The sequence below is a fragment of the Varroa destructor genome, unplaced genomic scaffold (genome assembly GCF_002443255.2).
Source record: "Varroa destructor unplaced genomic scaffold, Vdes_3.0 BEIS01000001.1, whole genome shotgun sequence".
In the NCBI taxonomy this organism is placed as follows: domain Eukaryota; kingdom Metazoa; phylum Arthropoda; class Arachnida; order Mesostigmata; family Varroidae; genus Varroa; species Varroa destructor.
In genome coordinates this window covers 10,109,865-10,130,291 of record NW_019211454.1, presented here as the reverse complement: position 1 = coordinate 10,130,291, position 20,427 = coordinate 10,109,865, and the positions used below count along the sequence as shown (strand labels likewise).

At 35.9% G+C, this 20,427-nt stretch overlaps 2 protein-coding genes across 4 annotated transcripts in view; one reads left to right on the top strand and one right to left on the bottom strand.

Moving 5' to 3' along the window:
* Positions 1–4,420: 4,420 nt before the first annotated feature.
* On the bottom strand, positions 4,421–6,207 carry Lamtor5 (Late endosomal/lysosomal adaptor, MAPK and MTOR activator 5). The gene is made up of 4 exons (XM_022807795.2): positions 5,935–6,207; positions 5,553–5,614; positions 5,110–5,227; positions 4,421–4,556 (listed from the first exon to the last, which is right to left on the bottom strand). The coding sequence occupies exons 1-4, from the start codon at positions 5,967–5,969 to the stop codon at positions 4,496–4,498; spliced, it is 276 nt and encodes a 91-aa protein (XP_022663530.1). The 5' UTR covers positions 5,970–6,207; the 3' UTR covers positions 4,421–4,495.
* A 1,155-nt stretch (positions 6,208–7,362) lies between these two features.
* Positions 7,363–20,427, top strand: part of LOC111253428 (saccharopine dehydrogenase-like oxidoreductase) — a 14,363-nt gene continuing 1,298 nt past the window's right edge. The window contains exons 1-8 of one of the 3 annotated variants that reach the window (XM_022812796.2): positions 7,363–7,414; positions 15,305–15,405; positions 17,907–18,049; positions 18,221–18,345; positions 18,673–18,800; positions 19,540–19,682; positions 19,909–20,054; positions 20,169–20,351. In XM_022812796.2, coding sequence (XP_022668531.1) covers positions 7,378–7,414; positions 15,305–15,405; positions 17,907–18,049; positions 18,221–18,345; positions 18,673–18,800; positions 19,540–19,682; positions 19,909–20,054; positions 20,169–20,351 — 1,006 coding nt within the window. In that variant the 5' untranslated portion in view covers positions 7,363–7,377. Of the gene's footprint in view, positions 7,415–12,376; positions 12,396–12,415; positions 12,695–15,304; positions 15,406–17,906; positions 18,050–18,220; positions 18,346–18,672; positions 18,801–19,539; positions 19,683–19,908; positions 20,055–20,168; positions 20,352–20,427 lie in introns of those variants that run through there. The other 2 variants (XM_086977776.1, XM_022812788.2) reach the window with 2 other exon arrangements.

Genomic DNA, 20,427 nt, shown 5'->3' with positions numbered 1-20,427 from the left:
GATAGAATTTGATAGGCCTAATTATGATAATAGTTTTCTCTAAACCGGCACAAGGTCTGAAACGGAATACAAATGATACGGATCTAGTTACATTCATCAATACAGAAAACGTATTATAAATATAGCACACTACCATTTTATTATATGTATCTACTGCGAATTTTGTTTCTAATTCGTTATTTGCAAAAGCTGATATTTTTTTTAACGAAAATAGAACATACATTGCCACAACGCGAGTCAATACCTACGTAGGTTTTGCTATTTATACAGAAAGAAGATATAGTGAATAATATACATTTACACACACTATCATATAAAAAATGCCGTTGTTTCGATTGAAATAACCACTATCAAGTGCCATGTGGATTGAATATAAGAGTGAAAATGAATGAATGAATGAACGAATTTCGCAATAAATATTGTTGGACAGTAAACCATCCTGGTAACCATCGAAATTAATGGAAAATGTTGAATCAAACAAAGTTCAATATTGATCCATTTCGATTTATAGATCAGGAAAAGCCGTCGTGAAACTTTTCAATTCACTAGCTACCGAACTAGCTGAAGTTAAAGGCACGGTAGACCTCAGAGGGCCAAAAATAAGGTGGCCATCTTTGCGTTATTGTATACGTAAGCTAGACGCTAAATTACATAATTTGAAGAAATATTCATTTCGAGCCTTGTGTTTAGTCAAACAGAGCGGACATTTTAGGATACCTTTGAATGAGTTCTCGTTAAGGGTTCATTAAGGTTCTTACTTTATATCGAATCGCGTCTGTCACCGTGATATCGCACTTGCATTATTCGTCAGTTTATCACTCGCTATGCATCTTCCTATGGCGCAAATTCATACTGACAAACATAATGCTTAAGAGCAAGAAAATAATCGAAAAGCAAAATCAACAGATGATTATATCGGAAATCAAAAGCACAGAAAACAAAGAGAAAAGTGATTTGATGGAAAACATGGAATTGCCAAGGTTGTGTAGCCAAAATCCTGTATAGGCTCAGATTGTACTGAGTTTGATGACACATTAAAGCCCACAAGGCCCCAAAAAATAAGATTTAAACTTCTAACCATTGAAGAATAATGCGTTATCGATGCCCTAGGTATCTCAAAATTTAGCGTAGATGCCGCAACAATGGACCTTAAAACTTCGATTTTAAAGTGATTTCAAGTTACATTTGAGTAAATAAAAACTCAATAATAATCTCCGGTTCGCCGTCAAAGCAATTTATTTAAAAAACCTACTTTAATTTTGATATAACTGATATCCTGATATAAAATATGATTCTTGTATGGTTTTGGAAACGTATGATCTTTTGTATGGACACTGATTTTTATCTAATGGCAGCTACTATGGCAAGAGGACCTATTATGTTATTGACGCAACAGTCAAGTCGATAATGATACAGTTACACTCAACGTCGTTAATAACGCAACGTTCCCTTGCAAAAAGCAACTCAAATACTCGACTGGAATTAGGAGAACAAATCCCATACTATAGAAATAGAAGTTGTTCAAAACATCGCCAATAGTAGGACAAATTTACAAAAAGAAAATACGTATAGAAAGCCCACAGCAACCCATGATGCGCATCTTTGATGTCCCCTCATCATCATTTCATTTATTAATGGAAAACAAACAAAACTACTCCATGTGAGATAAATCTATTCCATGTGGAATGTTGTGAGCCATAGAGGTATTGCAGTAGCTATTGAAAGTTAAAAAGTTACTAAATATATTTAATATATATTTTGTGTAACAGCAGTCATAACCGCAATGTGCAGCCTAATTCGCGTGAGATTCTAACTGATCACTTAGGTTTGTAAAACTTCATTGCACCAGCTGAAGCCTCTCAACGTAGATACTCAGCCATTGCCGCTGAAAATCACTTAAAAATTACTGAGTCTCGGCTGGGTATCGAACCTGACCTTTTACTATTGCTAGCCTAGCTTCGCACCAGGTTATCACGCTAGTTATTATGCTACAAATAAAACACATGTATACAATATGCTTTTCGAAGAAAGTCTAAGCGAAAGCAGGCCAATTATTGAAGATACCTTTGTATGTTTGTTTATCACATGTAGTTTGCGGTAGACAGAATCACTAATAGACCTTATCGTGTAAGGCACGCCTTTTAGCATCAAATGTATCAGTATGGTAAGTGTTAGAAGCGCCTTTTAGTTCATTGGATTAATTCCTTAACAGATCCTTGCAGAACGTACGTGACAGAAATCTATGACGACGATGATATCACTTTGCTTGATGATTATGCTTCTTATTTTACATTTCGTTACAAGTAAAATATCTGCATCCATAATATGTGTTTATTGCGACGATTTTGTAAGGATATTGAAATTGCACTTACTTCATCGTCCATCTAAGAAGCTAATAATTCTACCTCTTTCACCGATACTTATTCAGTCAGTTGCTTTATATCTGCCGTGATATCCAACCGTTGTCTTTAAAGCGATCCATGTCAATATATTGAGGAAAACGAGTAATAATCTTAATGTAATTACAATATGACACTCGCATTACGATCTGGATGGTGCTACACAATGGTATCCAAGCGTTGCGCTATTAAGATGGGCATCCCTTGCAAATGAGTCCTAAGAACATAATATATACTTTACAATATGGTAAGTCACATCACATTTCTTATATGTATCTAAGGTTCAGTTCTCAAACCGACTCATTTTATTTTATAATCGCTGAGGCTTGGCTAATTTTATGTATTTGTGATCATAGTTAAACTTCTGAAACGTATTTTTACAGTGATGGTTTTTTGATCTAATGCAACGTGGTTTGAGATTAGCTTTCTGGTACACTTTGATTTGATATTGTATTAAGAAATAGCATAGTTATGGTATTTCAACTAAACCTGTAAACATCTGGGATTCAAGTGTGCCAACTCTCAAAGGTTTTTAGCTTTTTAACCGCTTAAAGCCTGAGCCCCATTTTTGGAGCCACGAGTAGGCAAAGATCTCTACAACAGCCTGCCGTCAAAGTCAGGATAATCTCACCGTATCCGAAATGCTCGCTACACAACCTTGGTGATTTTTTATAGACGAAATAATGTACAGGATCAGGCAAGAGTATCTCAACAGTTGAAGAGTCTCTATTCGGCCTATGTTGATGTAGCAGGTTGTACCGAAAAAAGATTGCACTAAGAAGTAACCACGCAACACCATGTTTGTAACAAGGCACCCTCGAACCGTTTCTGTATTCCTATAACAAATATAATTATTTTAGTGCGTGCCTAAAATGCAATAGTTGTAATAAGTATTACTGTGCTTATTCAAATTATTTTATTGACAGTACCGAAATAATCTATAATAGGTATATTATAGATTATTAGTTATCTAATCTATATGTTATATATATAAGTTATTAATCTATAATAGGATTATTATAGATTAGATATATATATATATATAATGATTTGAGATTTACACTAGCCCAAATAGAATAGCAGAAATTTGTTTAAGCACCTCTCTGTTCTATCAAAAAGAGCTCTTGCTCTTGATCACCACTAATTTAGTTTTCTCCAGTTTTTCTAGCTAATACAATTAAGGGACAAATGCGATACTGTTTCTGGTTGAAGTAACAACGCTAATAAGAAAACCTTTGAATTTTGATAAATCAACTGAAGACGGCAAGCGTTCCTTCCGTATTTATTTTTTAAGTTTTCGATTCAAGATTGTTTGCAGAGAATTCCGAAGAATGTTAGGACACCTTTGTTCGCCTCAAAACGACCCTTAATAATATTCTAAATAGCGATAACGGACACACAAGCAAACCATTGGCTGAAATTACGGCTGATCGCTAATCCTTGATTCGAGCAACACCGCGTACCTTTTCTTTTCCGTTCGATAGGTACAATATAGACAAGTATTTTTTTTACGGTTCTAGAATTTCTGACTAGTATTAAAGAGCCCATATTTTAAGCTGAATTTCCGTTCATGCTATAAACGTATGACGTGTAAGTATGAATAACGATACCAGAATATAATACGTCTAAATAAATACTGTATTATATTTTTTGAATTGTTTCTTGAGGATCCAACTGTGTGCTAATTTAGTAAATAAGGCTACTAAGGACGTGACCCGCAATAAAATTCTCTCAATCATTTTATTATTAGTAGTTTATAGAACTAGAAGAGGAACAGAATACAGGAAGTACGTAAACGCATTTGACGTATGCCGGTTGAACAGAAATAAACCTAATTTGGCTACTAGCTGTCAATGGCACTCCTGTTCAAAAACAATTAATGGATGCCTTCCAAGTAGTCTATAAGAACATAATCAAAATAAGACATCAAGATGTTCGTCATCTTGACGTCGTTGTTAAGTAGCAACCTACTGTCTTGATGAACCGGTAGTAAATCTGTCAAGCCAACAAGCGCGAAAAGATAATTATTCGAAATAAAATATTCACTTATTTATTGCAATACATACTGATATACTATTGTTAATAATTTATTAACATTATTCCTTTTTCTGGTAAACTGCCACTGTCGCCATGTCCTTTTTTTGTATAAACACGTTCCTGAAAGGAGAGATAACGTTGACTTTACGTTAATCTCTGTTGCTTATCCCTTTTAACCGTTTCTTGATACCATCGTGAATTCCATCTCTAGCAGTTCAACGGAGACGCAGCAACGACCGCAATCGTCAGTTTATGGTTTCAACGCAGATTAAATCGAACACCGTCTTTATTATTAGCGTGACTAAAATAACAGTTTAACTCAAAAAAATAGAACCAACCTTTTGTCTGCACCACAATAGCCTTCACTAATTGTAAGCTGACCTGAAAATTAACTCAGTATATTTGTCTTTGTACACAAATTATCAACTGTATCCTTCTCAGCGAAAAGAATAGATCTTTCCCAGTCAGCTGAGGTCCTTTACAAAGGTAAACATAGATGTGTTTCAAAGGGTCCATGCTTTATAGTGCCATTCGCATGAGCCCACGACAAAGGGAATCTGTCGTCTAAGAGCAATCGTAGCGTGGAAGCAAAACGGTAGTCAGTATAGCTTTACTGTAATTGGCTGCCGTTCGAAGAAGACCTCGTACCATAAATCCGGCTGTGAAAACTTACATATTGTCGGTTTCCAACTGGATTGTAGGAGTACTGCTCACGTCTTGTTCGAGTTGTTTAGCCAACTCGCACATTTGCGTGATTACGCCGGCCGCCTGTGACGGCACACTACCACGAACTAAAAAGCGCAACGTCAACAGGGATGACAAAAATTACGGACGAATGAGTTGAAGGGCAAAATAATGCAAAAGTTAGCGATGTACGAAGTTCCAGCAGTAACATTTTACTTGTCGATCCTCCGTAATAATTTTTTCAATATCGTTTCGCATATTGATTAATATATGCAATCCAAATAAATCTGCCCGAAACTTGTAAGCTTCTTTTAACTAATATAGAGAAATCGAGTCGGTCTAGAAAATTAAATTATTCGTTCAAAAAATATACCCTTTGTCGGTTATCCCAAACTATTTTGATGTATAATTTATTTGATCATTTGCGCAAACCTTGTACAGGAAAACCGTCATTGTCGGCACAGACCACGGCGATAATCCCCTCGCGCCCGGCGCTGAAATAACCAAAAGTCGAACCCCAGTTACTTGAAAGTAGAATTTCAAGAGTGAGCATCATACAGGACAATTGTATTAGCTTATGTTATAATTATATCATTAAAAACATATCTACATTTTCATTAAGGTGGCCGATATCTTAAAAACGTTCTGCCTTTTAGGACTACGATGAATATCGTCATCGTGCAAAAACAAAGCTAACTTGAGTCGCTTTTGATACTGGATAAACCCTATCAAATAAAAATGCAAAATAACCTTCCCCTTACTTTATGAAGTAAAATAATCCAAGAATATAAGTATATTCTGCATTATTACTAACACTTCATCCATGGTCTTAACAACTGGATTTTCCATTTTCTAAGCTTTGTTTTTAAAGTTGCCAAGTTCAAGGTTGGTGAATCTAATTCTGACACTCTTAACAACAGTTCTGTCACAAATAATTTTTTCCTTAGAAGTTAATCATTAGACACGATCAAGGTTTTGAATTTTGTAACTATAACACAGTTCAGCGGATTGTCAATAGCAAGCCGCTTGGCACTCATTGGCCGATGATTAAAAATTTTCCTACAGCTGATCGGGCTATATGTTTTAAAAGAAGGCGTTTGTAGCGCCGCCTACAATAACAGCCCATGACTCATCTTTTAGAGTACAGTAAACAATGAACTTGAAGATATGACGCTACCATAATACCAAGCAATTTATTGAAATATTATATTACAGCGAAACTGCGATCTCCCTCCAATCAGGTTTCTTATTAAGCTACCGGTCAGTGCGAGTTCTCTACGTTTGACCAGCTGCAAAAACGGTGGACAAACAATTGAATTTTCCCGCGCTAGCAGACAGCCTGTCAACGTCAAACGTTGCCTTTACATCGGCAGTTACGACACGTCAAATGGAACATAGTTTACGTACAGTTACGCATTAGAACGCCGTATAATTAAACGAAAGTGGAATAAAAAGAAATGTAAGTAGAATTTAAAACAATCGAACATTCGCAAGTAAAAAATACATAAGAGTGAGTTAAACTTTTTAAAATGTGTTTTATGACTGGCCTTTTAAATGAATGCCAATTGGCTTGTAAAAATGTGCTTATTCTTTACGAAATTGAGAATTTTTTCAATATGTAATAATTTTTTAACAGGCATCAAGCGAGCATTGCTTGTAGCGATCCACATACACGGCGGTGTAATTTGTCAGTTGCGACATTGTTAAGCATATGAATTGACTGCAGTGAAGCAGGTAAAAGAACAGGGTTATGACGTTTTGCCGAAACAAATTAAAGAATCATAAAAGCATTTATTTATTCTTTTTCGTTGCATATCGAAGCACTCATACAGCTGCAATTGTAATAATTTTTTTGGCTAGAATATCCGTACGTGTGTAGATTCAAAGTATGAAAACGTTTATGTATCTACGTGAAATTTTGTACAGTTAAGACAAGGCAATTTCAGGCAATATTTGACCTTGCTGAGAACATACTGTGTGGAATCCGGTTAAGTCTGATCATCTCAGAAAATAATTATACGTTTTCGTTCATCTGTGAGTCCCAGCGTATATATAAACACTCTGTACATTTTTTTATAGATCGTTTTTCAATACCACTAAATTGAAAGGGTTGGTCATAAGAACAATTAGGTAACTAGACCACCTAAGGACCAGGAAAAAGCAACTCCACTGATACGAGGTTTCTCATGTATGAATTTTCATCAGATAGACGTTGAGCGTTAAAAGAGGATCGGATTCGCCGTTTTTTCCATTGCGAATGCCAGCATTTCATGTTCATTCTGGTCTTCTTTCAGGTAAGTATATGGTTAAACTATGGAATAAAAGGCTTCAAAGGATAAAGGGCTCACCTCTAGCGTGGCGGGCCTTACAAGCTTATAATATGCAGTATTCTTCAGAGCTTGCCATACACACGGTATTGCGTTTTGTCTCGAACGGCGAAATTTCCATTTGTGAGTAGTTTAGAGCAACCTATTTTAAGACAAAGTAAATTTATTGCGAGAGTTTGCAAGCCATCGACGAACTACGCTTGTTTGTTTTTTTTTCTTTTAGCTATGTTTAAGTAAGACTATAGAGAGCTTTGTCATCAAGAAAATATTACAGTGTAGCGTCTTTGAACGTAGCGTTTAAGCGCTAACTCGAGAATTGAATGCAGCTCCAAACAACTAGATGTTATCAGTCTGCTGAAAATTATGTAAAAGGGCTATTTTCTTGAGTGCTATTTAAAAAAAGTTTCGTTAAAACTCCACAAACAATAGCTGCCATATAATGGCTGAGTGGCATTAAGAAATATCTAGATTACGTGAGGAGTATTTGGTACGTATATGCTGACGTATGCAGTCATCTATCTATAAGTCATTGTAATCTTGTAGTAAAAATACAAGGAATTCGACCTTGGAGGAGACCAGGTTGCATCTGCCTGGATGCAAATGAATCCAGACGGATTCTCGCACGAAATTCTGAAGGTTATCGTCGATTTTTTTCATACTGAATCGCTGTATAAGATGGTAAAAAAAGCAAAATAAAACTTGATTCGTAGGTATAAGCTAATCTACGTACGAAAAATAACTATGGCTCTGAAACTTCTTTAGTTTACAATATACAAATTCGTAGTATTTGTAGTAAAGCCCTCCTATATAATGTTGCGTAACAAGCTTTTTTTTTGAACAAAATACATAGCTATTCAGAATCTCTACTTAATAACAGAAGTATTGATGTGTTCCAGCCAGGTTTTAGCGGAATTAATCAGAAATTCGTTATTAGTTTGGAACAAATGATGGCCTATTTCGATATATATATATATATATATATATACATTATATATATGAATCGCCAATAACGATATCCTCCAATGTGTTATATCAATAAATTCATCTTTGAACCAGCCGTGCCTTATGTATGATTTGTTGGCTTCAACCGGAAAGCTATTGTGAGCGCCTGTGTGGGTGAGTCACGTCTCAAATCGCTTTCTGCTGATTGCACCCAACAATAATACAGGCCAGGAGAAAAATGAGTTGATCAGCAGGAAAGATTTTTATGCAACAAGCCGGTGCAAAAGTTTTTTTAAACAAACTCTTTTGAAATTATGCGAAAACTAGAGAATTCTTATACATTAAATTAGCTTCTCATCCTTTCGTGTAAGTTAGGCTATCTTTGCATTTAAAATTTTACAATCAATTTACCAAGGTAAAATTTATTATTGTATCACCTCATCTTTTGTCACAGAAATTTACCGTGTCTACTTACGGCTTAAGTTAATCTCTGCAGAATTCAAGTTTCCATTTTGTTGGCGAGAATTACGAAATTAAAAAAGAAAAACTTAATTAGGTCGAGACTTTTTCGATGGTGGTAGTTGCAAGATAATGCGTAGTGAATATAATACTAGCTTCAGAATGTGGGTGAGCATTTTGAGAAGAACTCCGGTGCCATACGTGTATCACAATGTTATAGATAGATTAAAAAAAATTTACAATAGATTTTAAAAAAATATTCCTACAATGTTCTTGAGCGAAAATAACTTTTATATCATTTATAAAAAATCGTTCTTTATACATTTTAAGAAAACTTCATACAAATATAAGATCCTTTTAGTTGACAACTATACGATGGCACGCTTACCGTTTTCTGTATGGTTAATTACTGATAGAAAATGAACTAATAGGAATGAACTTTTAGCATACAGCATATAGCACTCTGAACTTCTAACATCTGTTAAATAGCATCGGTATATATTACAGATATGCTATGGCAGAAGAGTATTGTTATTGTATTCGATCTATAGCCAAATTTATTTAGCCAAACATAGCTGACTGCACTGCATTCAGATTATGGCAACGTGTAGAGGATAAGCGTGAATTATTGTGTATTCTGTATTTCTTGAGATTGACACTCTTTGATCTAGGGGGTGTTCTTTATTCTTTTTATGCTCAGTGTAGAAGATTTTTCAGAGCATTTTTAGCGTGTTGAACTTCATTCACCAGTGTCGACTTCATAACGGAGAAAAAGGAAAAACGACATAGAATTGTTTTTTCTTGACCCATAAAAATTAGCAGTGCGTTTCCAGTGCGGCAACGAAATTGTGTCTAAGTGTAGTGATTAGCAAGTTATGTAAGTACAAATGTCACCTTGCCATATTAAATACATCAAAAGTTAAGAAAAATAGTACAAATTACATCACAACCCTATTATCTGTATTAAAAACAATGGACGCATACATCATCTAATTACGTTTAGCTAACTATGTGAATGACGCAGTGCAAAAGTTGAATCCAGTCATTTCTGCCAAATATTTGAGCTGTTCTATATCAGCTTTCGTCAGACGATGCCATTCAGACGATAATAGGTACTCATTATAGACAAAAGAGATCTTTGTAGAGATAAGCAGTCCTGGCCCTATTTTCATTTAGCTCTGATAATGCTTATTTAAAGCGCGTTGTGCATTTTAAGGGCAATATGTTTATGTTTTTGAGGTAAGTCGTTGTTGGACTGGTAGTGTAAAAATACCTTAATAACTTAGGCAGGCGGTATTCAAGTGAAGATCGTGGGGGTTTTATGAAGAATGTAAGCCCTTATTTTCGATTTCCAATCCTTTTGAACTTTTCACATAATATATTCATGTAAATTTATACTTTCAAACAGTTTAAGTATTTGATTAGTTTGTGCAAAATCCATTATTTTTTGGTGACCACCTTATTTAGTTTATTCAGTGTATTGTGGGATTTTGTTACTTTCTAGTAAAAATCAGTTCGTCGGTTCCTTCCTCATTTACCTATATTATAAATGCGAAATAAATAATGTGTTGAGATAATAAAAATAATATTAATTTTTTATATTAATCGTAGTTAACGCACAGACGAAAGCTTTATGTTTCGCGAATTTTTTAACAGTTCTTTCGTCTTTTCTAAAATCATCACAGAAAAGGCTACATCCTTCCAGGTTTTGGGTTCGGGACGACGAGTCTACGCCAGTGGTTAAATGAATGTAACATCAAGTTTAAAGTCGCACATGAGCTTCCTTAATAACAGTCTCCTAATAAAATGTATTAAATGACAAAGACTTTTAATACAGAAATATCAGTTGTACAAATAAGACGTGGGACCTTCATTGCCTAGCTTAATTTAGAAATTAATCTATAGATCTAATCCTCTTCCTATAGTAACTTTGATATTGAACTGAAAATTATGTTTTTCACTTTGAACGTAATAGCTTCCCAGTAAAATTTCATTACAGTCACGTACTAAATTGTTTTTCAAGGGCTGAAACCTTTCAGCATCAATACCTCTAGTTAAGGGATCGATACCTTTTAAACGGGCTGCAAATTGGAACTGTAATTATATTTACTTTTTTTGTTACTGAATTTATATTAGGAATTGGAATATCAAAATATTCACTAATGCTGCTAAATTAGCCTCAGCTAGGAGATCGTATATTGTAAGCCTAAGGTCATATAATATCTCCCATCGCCACCATAACAGTCAAAAAGTTCCAAACATTATATACATATATATTCGCGATCTATTCTAAAATATCCTCTGTTGTACATAATATATAATTTGTCTGCAATAATGATTGTAACCAAAAATTTATCTTTATATTTGATACTACGTCTTACTATATATTCCATCATTACCTTGTGCTTACGTGTTAAGAGATACACACTAGAGCTCGGATATTTACCCTAAAAAGACTGTGATTCAGAAGTGTTAGGCGGTGATTAATTCCATCGCGTTTTAGAAATCAAACTTTTATCCCCACATTTGTTGTCTTCAACGTAATTGATTTAAACGACTGGTAATAAGACTAGCTTTGTAAAGTTTATTTATTATATTGTAATGCTATTTCATATTAGTTTTCTAAATATTTGTTAGAAAAATACGTTGTACATCGTTTTCTGAGGGATGTCAAATTTAGAACAACTCTGCTTTTAAGATCTTCGCATTTGTGATTTCTTTAGCTTTTATGGTTACTTGTTTAGTACGTCAAAATTTAAAAAGAATAAAATTGATTTGACTTCTAAATTGCTCATTCGATCGGCGATCATTCACATCATTACCGAACTTAGGAGCCTTCCTTAGGAATGTTGACTTCGGGAAAGATCTGAAAGATTCTGTTTGTCAACCTAACTTTCGCATCCACTTTCTATACAGCTAAATAGCGGCACTGCGTCATGCTTAAGCATTACTTTAAAACGCCGGCTCTTGCCAGCATGAACGGAACAAAGTGTATCTACACCGTTTTTTTTACTTTCATAAGTAAACACGTTACCATTGCACCATCGTGAAGACATCGTCCATGTAGCTATCAGAAATGAATCGAACCCTGAACATCATGTATTCTTCCATGTGAAATCATTTTACAAGTAAATGTTTTAGAAGCTAATCACTGATTGTGAAGTGTGAACGCGTATCTGGTCTTCATAAAGCATAGCTTCAATCTTCGCGCTATAACCTGGTTCGACAATAGAGCAACACTCTTAGTACATAAAATTATTGACAACAGCCATCGCATATATCTATAAAAATGCATATTAAACATTTTCGGTAATTGTAACAGAGCAAACGTCTCCATCTGAACAGAGTGTATCAAGCCACTAGGAAAAAAATTTGAATTGTGGCGCCATATGCTATCTCACCAGTTAAGCGGCCATCCAATCATAAATCATGCTTTTCCGCACACGTCCAACAGCTGAGTCTAGACATTAGGTGGATACTGTGGATGTGTGTAGCCGTCTCAGTGTAGATAATTGAGCCATCCTTCTCTCCACATATCCGTCAATGGGTAGCTATTACGAACGTTACTAGTTGCTCTCGCAAGTAGACGCCAAGGCTTCAGTTGCAATACGCGGTTCAATGCTTTCCATGCTGGAGATATTTTAGATGTGAAACGTAGGGACAGACGCGTCATTGCTGTATGTTCTTTCTGCTTCGGTGCTTCATTTAGTTAGCTGTCGCCAGAAAAGCGCTGAAAATTCTCAGTACAACCTTCCAGAAAAAGAAGTCGAAAAGGTTTGACAGCAAGCAACGTCATCATGGCACGAAAGTTTGACATTATTGTTTTTGGTGCGACAGGAGTTACCGGTACGTCTGTCAAAGTTGTATGTGATTTTATATACATAGGGTTATGTCAGATATACTAGTAGTAGAAGTAAATAATCAACCGTAATTTGTTGATATTACAGAACGTTACATTCCTTATGATTTTTCATTATATACAGGTATGTTGATGAATTGGATCTAGATATTGATGGGACATAAATGTAAAATAACTTTATCAACACAAAGTTCCCAAAAATTGTCTTGCTAAAAACAATTTTTTCACGTAAGGAAACTTATGATAATCATTTAACGACAAGTTAATGATGATTACCATAATGTGGGTGGTCAAAACTTGTATAACAATAGAACTTGATTAGTATTTTTGATTAAACACGTTCGTATGTGACGAAAAATGTTGCGTACAATTGGCAAAATAAGAAAATATAGTCCCCTAGTTTCTTTATTTTCTTAGTTTCATGTCCAGTAGCTAACTTCAGTAAAAACCTGCTTCCACTACGCCGCGTGTATGTGAAAGTAATCATTACGGCTTTTTGTGTAAAGCTGCACGTTTTAAAAATATAATTTTGTAGCTGTGTGTTTATGTATGTTTGAGAAGCTTATTTATGCTGTTAAAAAGTATCAAGGTAATGAGTGTTATTAATTTATAGAAGTCAACAAGCCCAGATTTCGCTCGTAAACACCGAGTTACAACCGAATTTAGTTATTCACCAAAAACTGAGGTATCTTGGGGAAGACATCACAGAGGTCAACAAGTCCCATAATTAGCTATAATCAAACTGGTATGATCTTTCGAAGTAACTCAAAATTCTTAATTTCTCTTCCACGGTATTTCTTTTTTTCATTCGGTTTGTGTAGTATTTTTAAAGTAATGTATATATTAAATATATAGTAAACGCAATGATGTTGGCTTGGGGCCTAAATCGTTGTTCAGCTTGATACCCTGGCCTGCATGTCGTTCTTCGACTGAAATGCATTTTTGAGTAGCCATGAGATAGGTGAGGATTAGTGCTTTACTTTAGAGTAATAGTGTTGTGTACACACTCAGTATCTAAAACACATCTGTTTTGTGCAAAATAAATCATAGATATATACATATATGGTATAAAGGTAAGGCATCTATGATTATTCTTAGCATTCAGTCCGGTCTCGCCTTTTCTTTGCTATATTTTTGCTATATTACAGCACGGCTCACAAGTCCATAAATTAAAAAGTTCAGCAGAACTGCAATATGAAAGTTCAACATATTTCATCGTTCTAGAACTGCAATTTCGAGCGTCCTTGTTTTCAACGATGACGTATACTTGGACATGCAATTCGATTCATTGCTTTAATTATTTTCGGCGCTTTTCGACACAATGTAAAAAGATTTAAACAATACGATAAATCATGGCTTGCTTGACCCATTGCCTAATAGGTACAAATAGTAATTTATTTGGAAAATGTAATGTTTCTAAAACTAATTTATAGAAGAGCTTGTATGTGGTTTTGAGTCTTATGTTAAGCTGTAATTAGGTTTATTTGATTTGATTTTATTTATGAGAAAATTTTGTTGGCATGAAAAATTCACTTTCGGCAATATCGCTCGCTGTCACGTTCAGTGATAATGGCTGTGACCTAACGTAGGCTATCGGAATGCAACCGGAATCTTTTTGATACCGTTCTACATTAATCATTGCTAGAAGGTGCTGACTAATACTTCATAAGAGCTTCTAGTGTATCTCAGACACTTCAGTCACCGTCACTTTGTGGGCAACACCTAATTTAAATATTCTCGTTGCTTGTTTGATTCTTGTTTACTCCAGTGCTATTATAAGTATACAGTATGTATTCATTTTGAAGACGCATGCATATGAAAACGTGTATGTTTGTAGAAAACACAAAAGCTCGGTAAGTTCTGCAGTTATTTATCAACGTCTTATACTCATAACGCCTTTTCTCCATGCTTCATTCGGGTTCGGCAGTGCGCTGCGCAATCTGTGTAGTCTTTAGCCCACCCTTTAATGTAGATAACACTTTTTCGAAATGAGCGATTGATCTAACCTGCAGTCTGCGACGTGGTGGGAGTAAGTTTCCGTTTCATAGTGCCAATCATTTGTCGCTATTTTCAACTGCTCAGGTTTAGAAGGTATTATGGTCCAAAAACGCATCGATATCTCAGAATAACATATTCATTAAATTGGTTTGCTGTAGCGCGGCGGAATCCTATAACGTTAGGCATAACATCACATGAACCTAGGTACAGTCATCAGTTGTTCAGTCCTTTTGCTGTTTAAAGTCAACAAACTGGTGCGTATAAGGTCTGTACAAATTATGAACCTTTATGGCTAGTCGTTAGTTGCATCCCTGAACTGTGCAAAGAACTGTGCAAAGTTAGTATGAAGTATTTGTCTTAAACATAACTGAAAAGCGAAATAGTTGAAGTGGAGTCTTCAGCTATATTTTGATGCTGTAGAAGTTGACACGGATTATGTTTCCAAATACGCATATATATAGTAAGGCCGCGACTTCGAATTAACTATAAGCTTGCATGTTTGAGCGCTTGCACCGCGATTTCCACCCTTCAACTTACTCTGGCAGTAAAGTCGCTGCTACTATAAACTGATAGTAGCCAGTTGATGAACTTTTTTTTAGGTCGGTACGCAGTGGAGCAAATGTACAAAGCGTCGAAAGAAGAAGGTCTCTCGTTTGCGGTTGCCGGGCGCAATGAAAGCAAACTCATTGCAGCACTAGAGGTAATTACAACCAGTGTTAGATGTATTATCTATAGACAAATCATAATTATGTTAAAACGTATTCCCTAGATCTGATAATGTCAGTCTTGTAATGTACGCCCACCACACAGTGAATGCCCGTTATGTCCGCCTAGGATAAAAGGAGCTTTTACTGAACAATATATGTGCTGCATGGCTGTAGAACCTGTCTCGCATTATGTTTGATACATCAATCTAGATCTGCCGTAATGAAGGATCATTAATACTCATCATACAAATATTTGTCATCGCTTTCAAGTGTAGCAGCGTTTGAACTATTGTGCTACACCTTAGCTCTATCTATTTGACACGGCTGTAATAAGACATGATTGCTATAAGTTTTTTTTCCCTGTGTCTAAACAAGCGAGGCAAAAAAATGTTTATAGTATATGTCCAAGTTGAAAATACGCTTGTGTATAAGTTTATAAAACAGTTTGACTACGTTCTGTAATTAAGTATATGTTAAAAGCTTGTTTGAAAAGCTTTCGATCGAGCATTGGTCTTCTTTAAACCAAAATTAGAGCAAATATTTGTTCGTAATTTAAAATAATATTTATTAAACATGTGCAATGTTGGTCGACGTTTTTTTGTCATGTTTCTAGTAATACCATAATTCTATCCCCGTAGTATTTCCGTGGCGTCTAAGCGAAAAATTGTTTTTTGCATCTCTATGCAATTGCGCCTCTACTAAATTGAGTATTGAAGGAGTTCTGCTGATAAAGTCTGATGGTGCAATGTTTGGACTAAACGGCAGACGCACGAAAATTCCCATCGAAGTTCTTTTTCTTCTATTTTCGATAAAAATGTATGTGGTTTGGTGTTGTTTTAGTGGAACAAAACGCTTTTTCTGTTAACTAGTTTCAGTCTTAGTGGCTTTTGATAGCAGAGATCAAAGTTTTATGATAGGTGACAGCCGCTCAGCACACAATTTCTTTCGAATTTCAGCAAATGCGGAGCATCTATTTTTCGGCATAAGTCCGGGCTAATAAAATAAATACAAAAAAAAACATGCACTTCAGTCCAAATGATTCGCACATATCCACCTTTCATCACGAGCAATTAACCGGATTAGAAATAGCCCAAAGCGATTGCATTTCTGTAGAGTCTTACGGATGGACATACGATCGAGTAAACTATTTTGCTTCAATTCGTGATGCACCAGTATTTAGCTTTTTTGTGGCCAGCTTTATGTAAATAATTCAGCATTATTTACTAATAAATGTTTAGTTCTTTGGCGATATTAATAGCCGCTCACGCGTCGCTTCTGCTCAACTTATAAATTTCTTACAAAGTACTTGACCACTATAAGGGGCATCTGCTGTCGAAATTTCCAGGAAGAATGCTACAGAAACATTCTTTAACGTTGTTTCTTTTGATAGCACATTTTGACGATAAAGAGCATAATTTTCTATAACGCTGGTTAGCAATTGTACTTTCATCGTAAAATATTTTCGAAAAATTCCGAAACAAAAAACGTCATCTCTAAGGATCGCTCTATCTTTAGTCTGAGTGCATTTTTAGCACATTAACTGCCATTAAATCGATTTCCAATTATATCAATACAGGTGATATGAGATATATGGGTTTAAAGCTATCTAGCTAGAAAAACGGTCAATACTCTTTTACAACCTGATATATGCACATATGAAGATTTGCCTTCGACTACTTCTACAGAAGTAGTTAAACATTAAGTCTATCACCAATAAGTTTGTTCGATATTCATATTGTGATACAGGGGTAGCCATGAGTTAATATATATATATATATATGAGTTATAGATTTCATAGTGCGGATCGTTATACTCCAGACTGTGAGAAACCCTTGGTGTGTCACGAAAGAATTTTAAAAATGGATAGGCAACATAATAACTGCTAGCCAGTATTAACTATATAATCGGGTGTAAGGTTGAGTAGAACTGTGGCAAAGCGCTCGCTTTGCTCCGGAGTCCACTTGACGGCAGCCCCAGATTTTATGGCCATGGATCCTTCGTAAGGTTTGTTTCCTGACAAAGACCGAATGCTATAGCTGTATTAATGGAAAGTCGGTTACCGATTAATTGTGTTGTATCTTAACTCTGTCCCCTTGGTCGGGCTATAGTAAGGTTTGATTATCCAAGGTATGATATGTCTTCTTCAATGGTATTCATCTTACTATACATATTTCCAGCTGGAAGTTTAGTTTGAAATCTATTTGTTATTTGCCGAAGAGAAAGTTGCAACAGCTGTTTGATACTTGTTGTTATTTTTGTTGTCGTTGTTGTAATAGCATTCCTTAAGGCATTCGGTATGATCCCTAGCTGATTTTCACGTTTTTTCTTTTTTTTTGAAAATCACTATAATTGTGCAAATATCGGCCCAACTTGATCAGCGTAAATATAAGTTCAAACAATTTAATACTACAATGCAAAAATAAACACTGAAACTAAAGTTCTGACCACTATAAGCTACGGCATAATGATCTGATATCATTATTTGCGTGTTTAGGAGGTAGCTGGCTGGATGAAAATCGATGCCGGGGTGTTCTCGCGCGAAACTCCGAAGATTATCGCTGATGTCTCGGATTCGGAATCGCTGCACGAAATGGCAAAATCGGCTCGGGTAATAGTCAATACTGTGGGACCATATCGGTAAATAATTCTGCGGTATTTCTGTAAATTTATTTCGACGTTCTTGTCGCTCTGTTCTTCGAGCTTGCTTCATTTATATTGATAACAGGTATCTATCCATCATACATGTATTCCGCGGCATACTTGCGTTGCCACGTGTGTTACGCAGGTTTTGTCCTTTACTGTTTCCAGTTTTTACGGGGAGCCTGTAGTGAGCGCCTGCGTGAACGAGGGAACAAATCATGTTGACGTGAGCGGCGAACCCTGGTTCATCGAATCGATGCAGCTCAAATATCACAAAGCAGCACAAGCTAAGAGTAAGTTGTGAAAGTAATAATAACTCAGCGTACAGCGCTTCATGAATAATACGTGTGGCAGATTATAGGAAGTTGTCGTCAAAAAGCTGGTTTTAAGGACTTGAATATACCTATCTATTATTTTGAAGTTTAGCTTCTGACGAAAAGTTTACTCCTGCAAATATGGCTGGCGTAACTAGTTGTGTTGATCGTGAATTAAATTTGCCTGAACTGTGTATGAATATGTTCAGCAGGCGATTTTAAGTTCTGTCACCAGTATTCACTAAATAGCAGTATAATTAGAGGATATGGTCCGAAAATAATTAATCGGCCGTTCTTATTTTACAGAAATCTATCTAGTGTCAGCCTGCGGTTTTGATTCTATTCCGGCCGAATTTGCGGTTAACTTTGCCAAAGAAAATTTTCGGGGAAGGCTCAATTCGGTAGAAACCTTTGTAAGCTTCAAAAATCCTAAGGTAAGTACAAAGTACTGTTTTTTTTTTCAAAACAAAATTTTCCTTAAGTTGCTTACGGATCGCCGCTTAGTGTATGTACAACGGAATCGTTTCACTTCGGGACACTCTGATTTGTAGAGATGAAATATTGGTAATGATAAGTAAAAAACGCTGATATTGCGTCATTTTTACTGTTATTGAGGCACGATTATGCATGCTCGCATATTGGGAAGTGCAGAGAAAGAAGTTGTTATTCGAAAGTCTGTCTCTTCTTTAGCGTCTAGCTGCTAAGCTTCTTTAGCAGCTGTTGTCGAACGGCCAAAGTAGATTTAATGGCCAGAGAATTTGATTTTAATACTGCAATGAGTCGAGGTACAGCAAGTTTGCCTAATCTATTAACTGTTTCTAAAGCCTTTAATTTACACTCAGTGGAAAACCGTGCCTCATCAAGCTGGCATTTTATCAGAAAACCATACAAGCGAACATCATATAAATAAAAAAACAACTGATGATTCCGGGCCAGGCGAGCAAAGTTTGCCCTCTTGTTTTCCTCTTCATCACGTAGATTTAGGTGCAAACGTTACTTTATCAGTTGTTTCGGATTAAGCTAAGCGCGATCAATGCTTAAAAAATCAAGTTCAGTGCTGTCAAAACACGGCAAAAGTATAAGTGCTTAGATCAAACGTTGCTAACTGTTGTAACGGACGTTGTGCAAGCAGATAATAACAGGACAAGTCTGTTATTTTCCTGCGTGCTTCAGGGTGGTCACGTAAACGTTGGTACATGGAACAGCATAATTCATGGAGTGGCTAACTGGGGCACTTTAGCTCCACTACGAAAGGAGGTTTCCGAGGAACTGTTTACGAAAAAAACCGAAAAACCTAAATTCAAGCTGCCGATTAGGTAACATTATGTACCAGAGTAATAACGTATCAAACTAAAACTATCTGTTTTAATTTGATGCGTTATCAGTAGATTATTATTATTATGATTAGAGAGAGAGAGAGAGAGAGAGACTCTATGGCAAATATTCGCCTAATATTAACGAGCAATAGTTCTACGTCAATCATAATTTTTGTCAATACAGCAGCGTAATACCGCTAATTAATATTCATGTATGATATTTCAGGCGTTTGGCATCAACCACCGATGTGTGTTCTGGTTACATTTTTCCATTCTACGGTAGCGACAAATCCGTTATTATGAAATCCGAGATGTTCCGTAGAGAAAACAGCGTGGAAGACTACAAGCCTGTGCAGATCCAAACTTACCTCAGTATGTGGGATGGTTTATGTCGACTTGAAAATAGTTCCCGTCACATATTGATTTGTACGTTGTGGTTCATAACTATATACCGATAATGTGTCTGTATATCCATTGTCTCTTTAGGACTGCCGAACTTCGTAGCCGTCATCGGGCTGACAATTATCGGACTATTTCTCATGACTTTCGCGAAGTTCGCTTCGGGACGGAAGCTTCTTTCCAAGTACCCGGCAATCTTTTCGTTTGGACTTTTCCGTGACGAAATGCCCAAGAGGGAACAGCTTGAGGAAAAATCGATGAATATTGTCGGTTAGTGAAAACATACATGGGGTGATTGGAATAAATACTACTTTTGATTATCCGCAAAATCGCTCATTCACATCAC

Coding starts and splice junctions, on each gene's coding strand:
- Lamtor5 (XM_022807795.2), bottom strand. CDS start 5,969: ATGGAAAATCCAGTTGTTAAGACCATGGATGAAGT. Junction 5,615..5,934: donor GTTAAGACCATGGATGAAGT/GTTAGTAATAAT, acceptor TGGTTATTTCAG/CGCCGGGCGCGAGGGGATTA. Junction 4,557..5,109: donor CAGTTGGAAACCGACAATAT/GTAAGTTTTCAC, acceptor CTCTCCTTTCAG/GAACGTGTTTATACAAAAAA.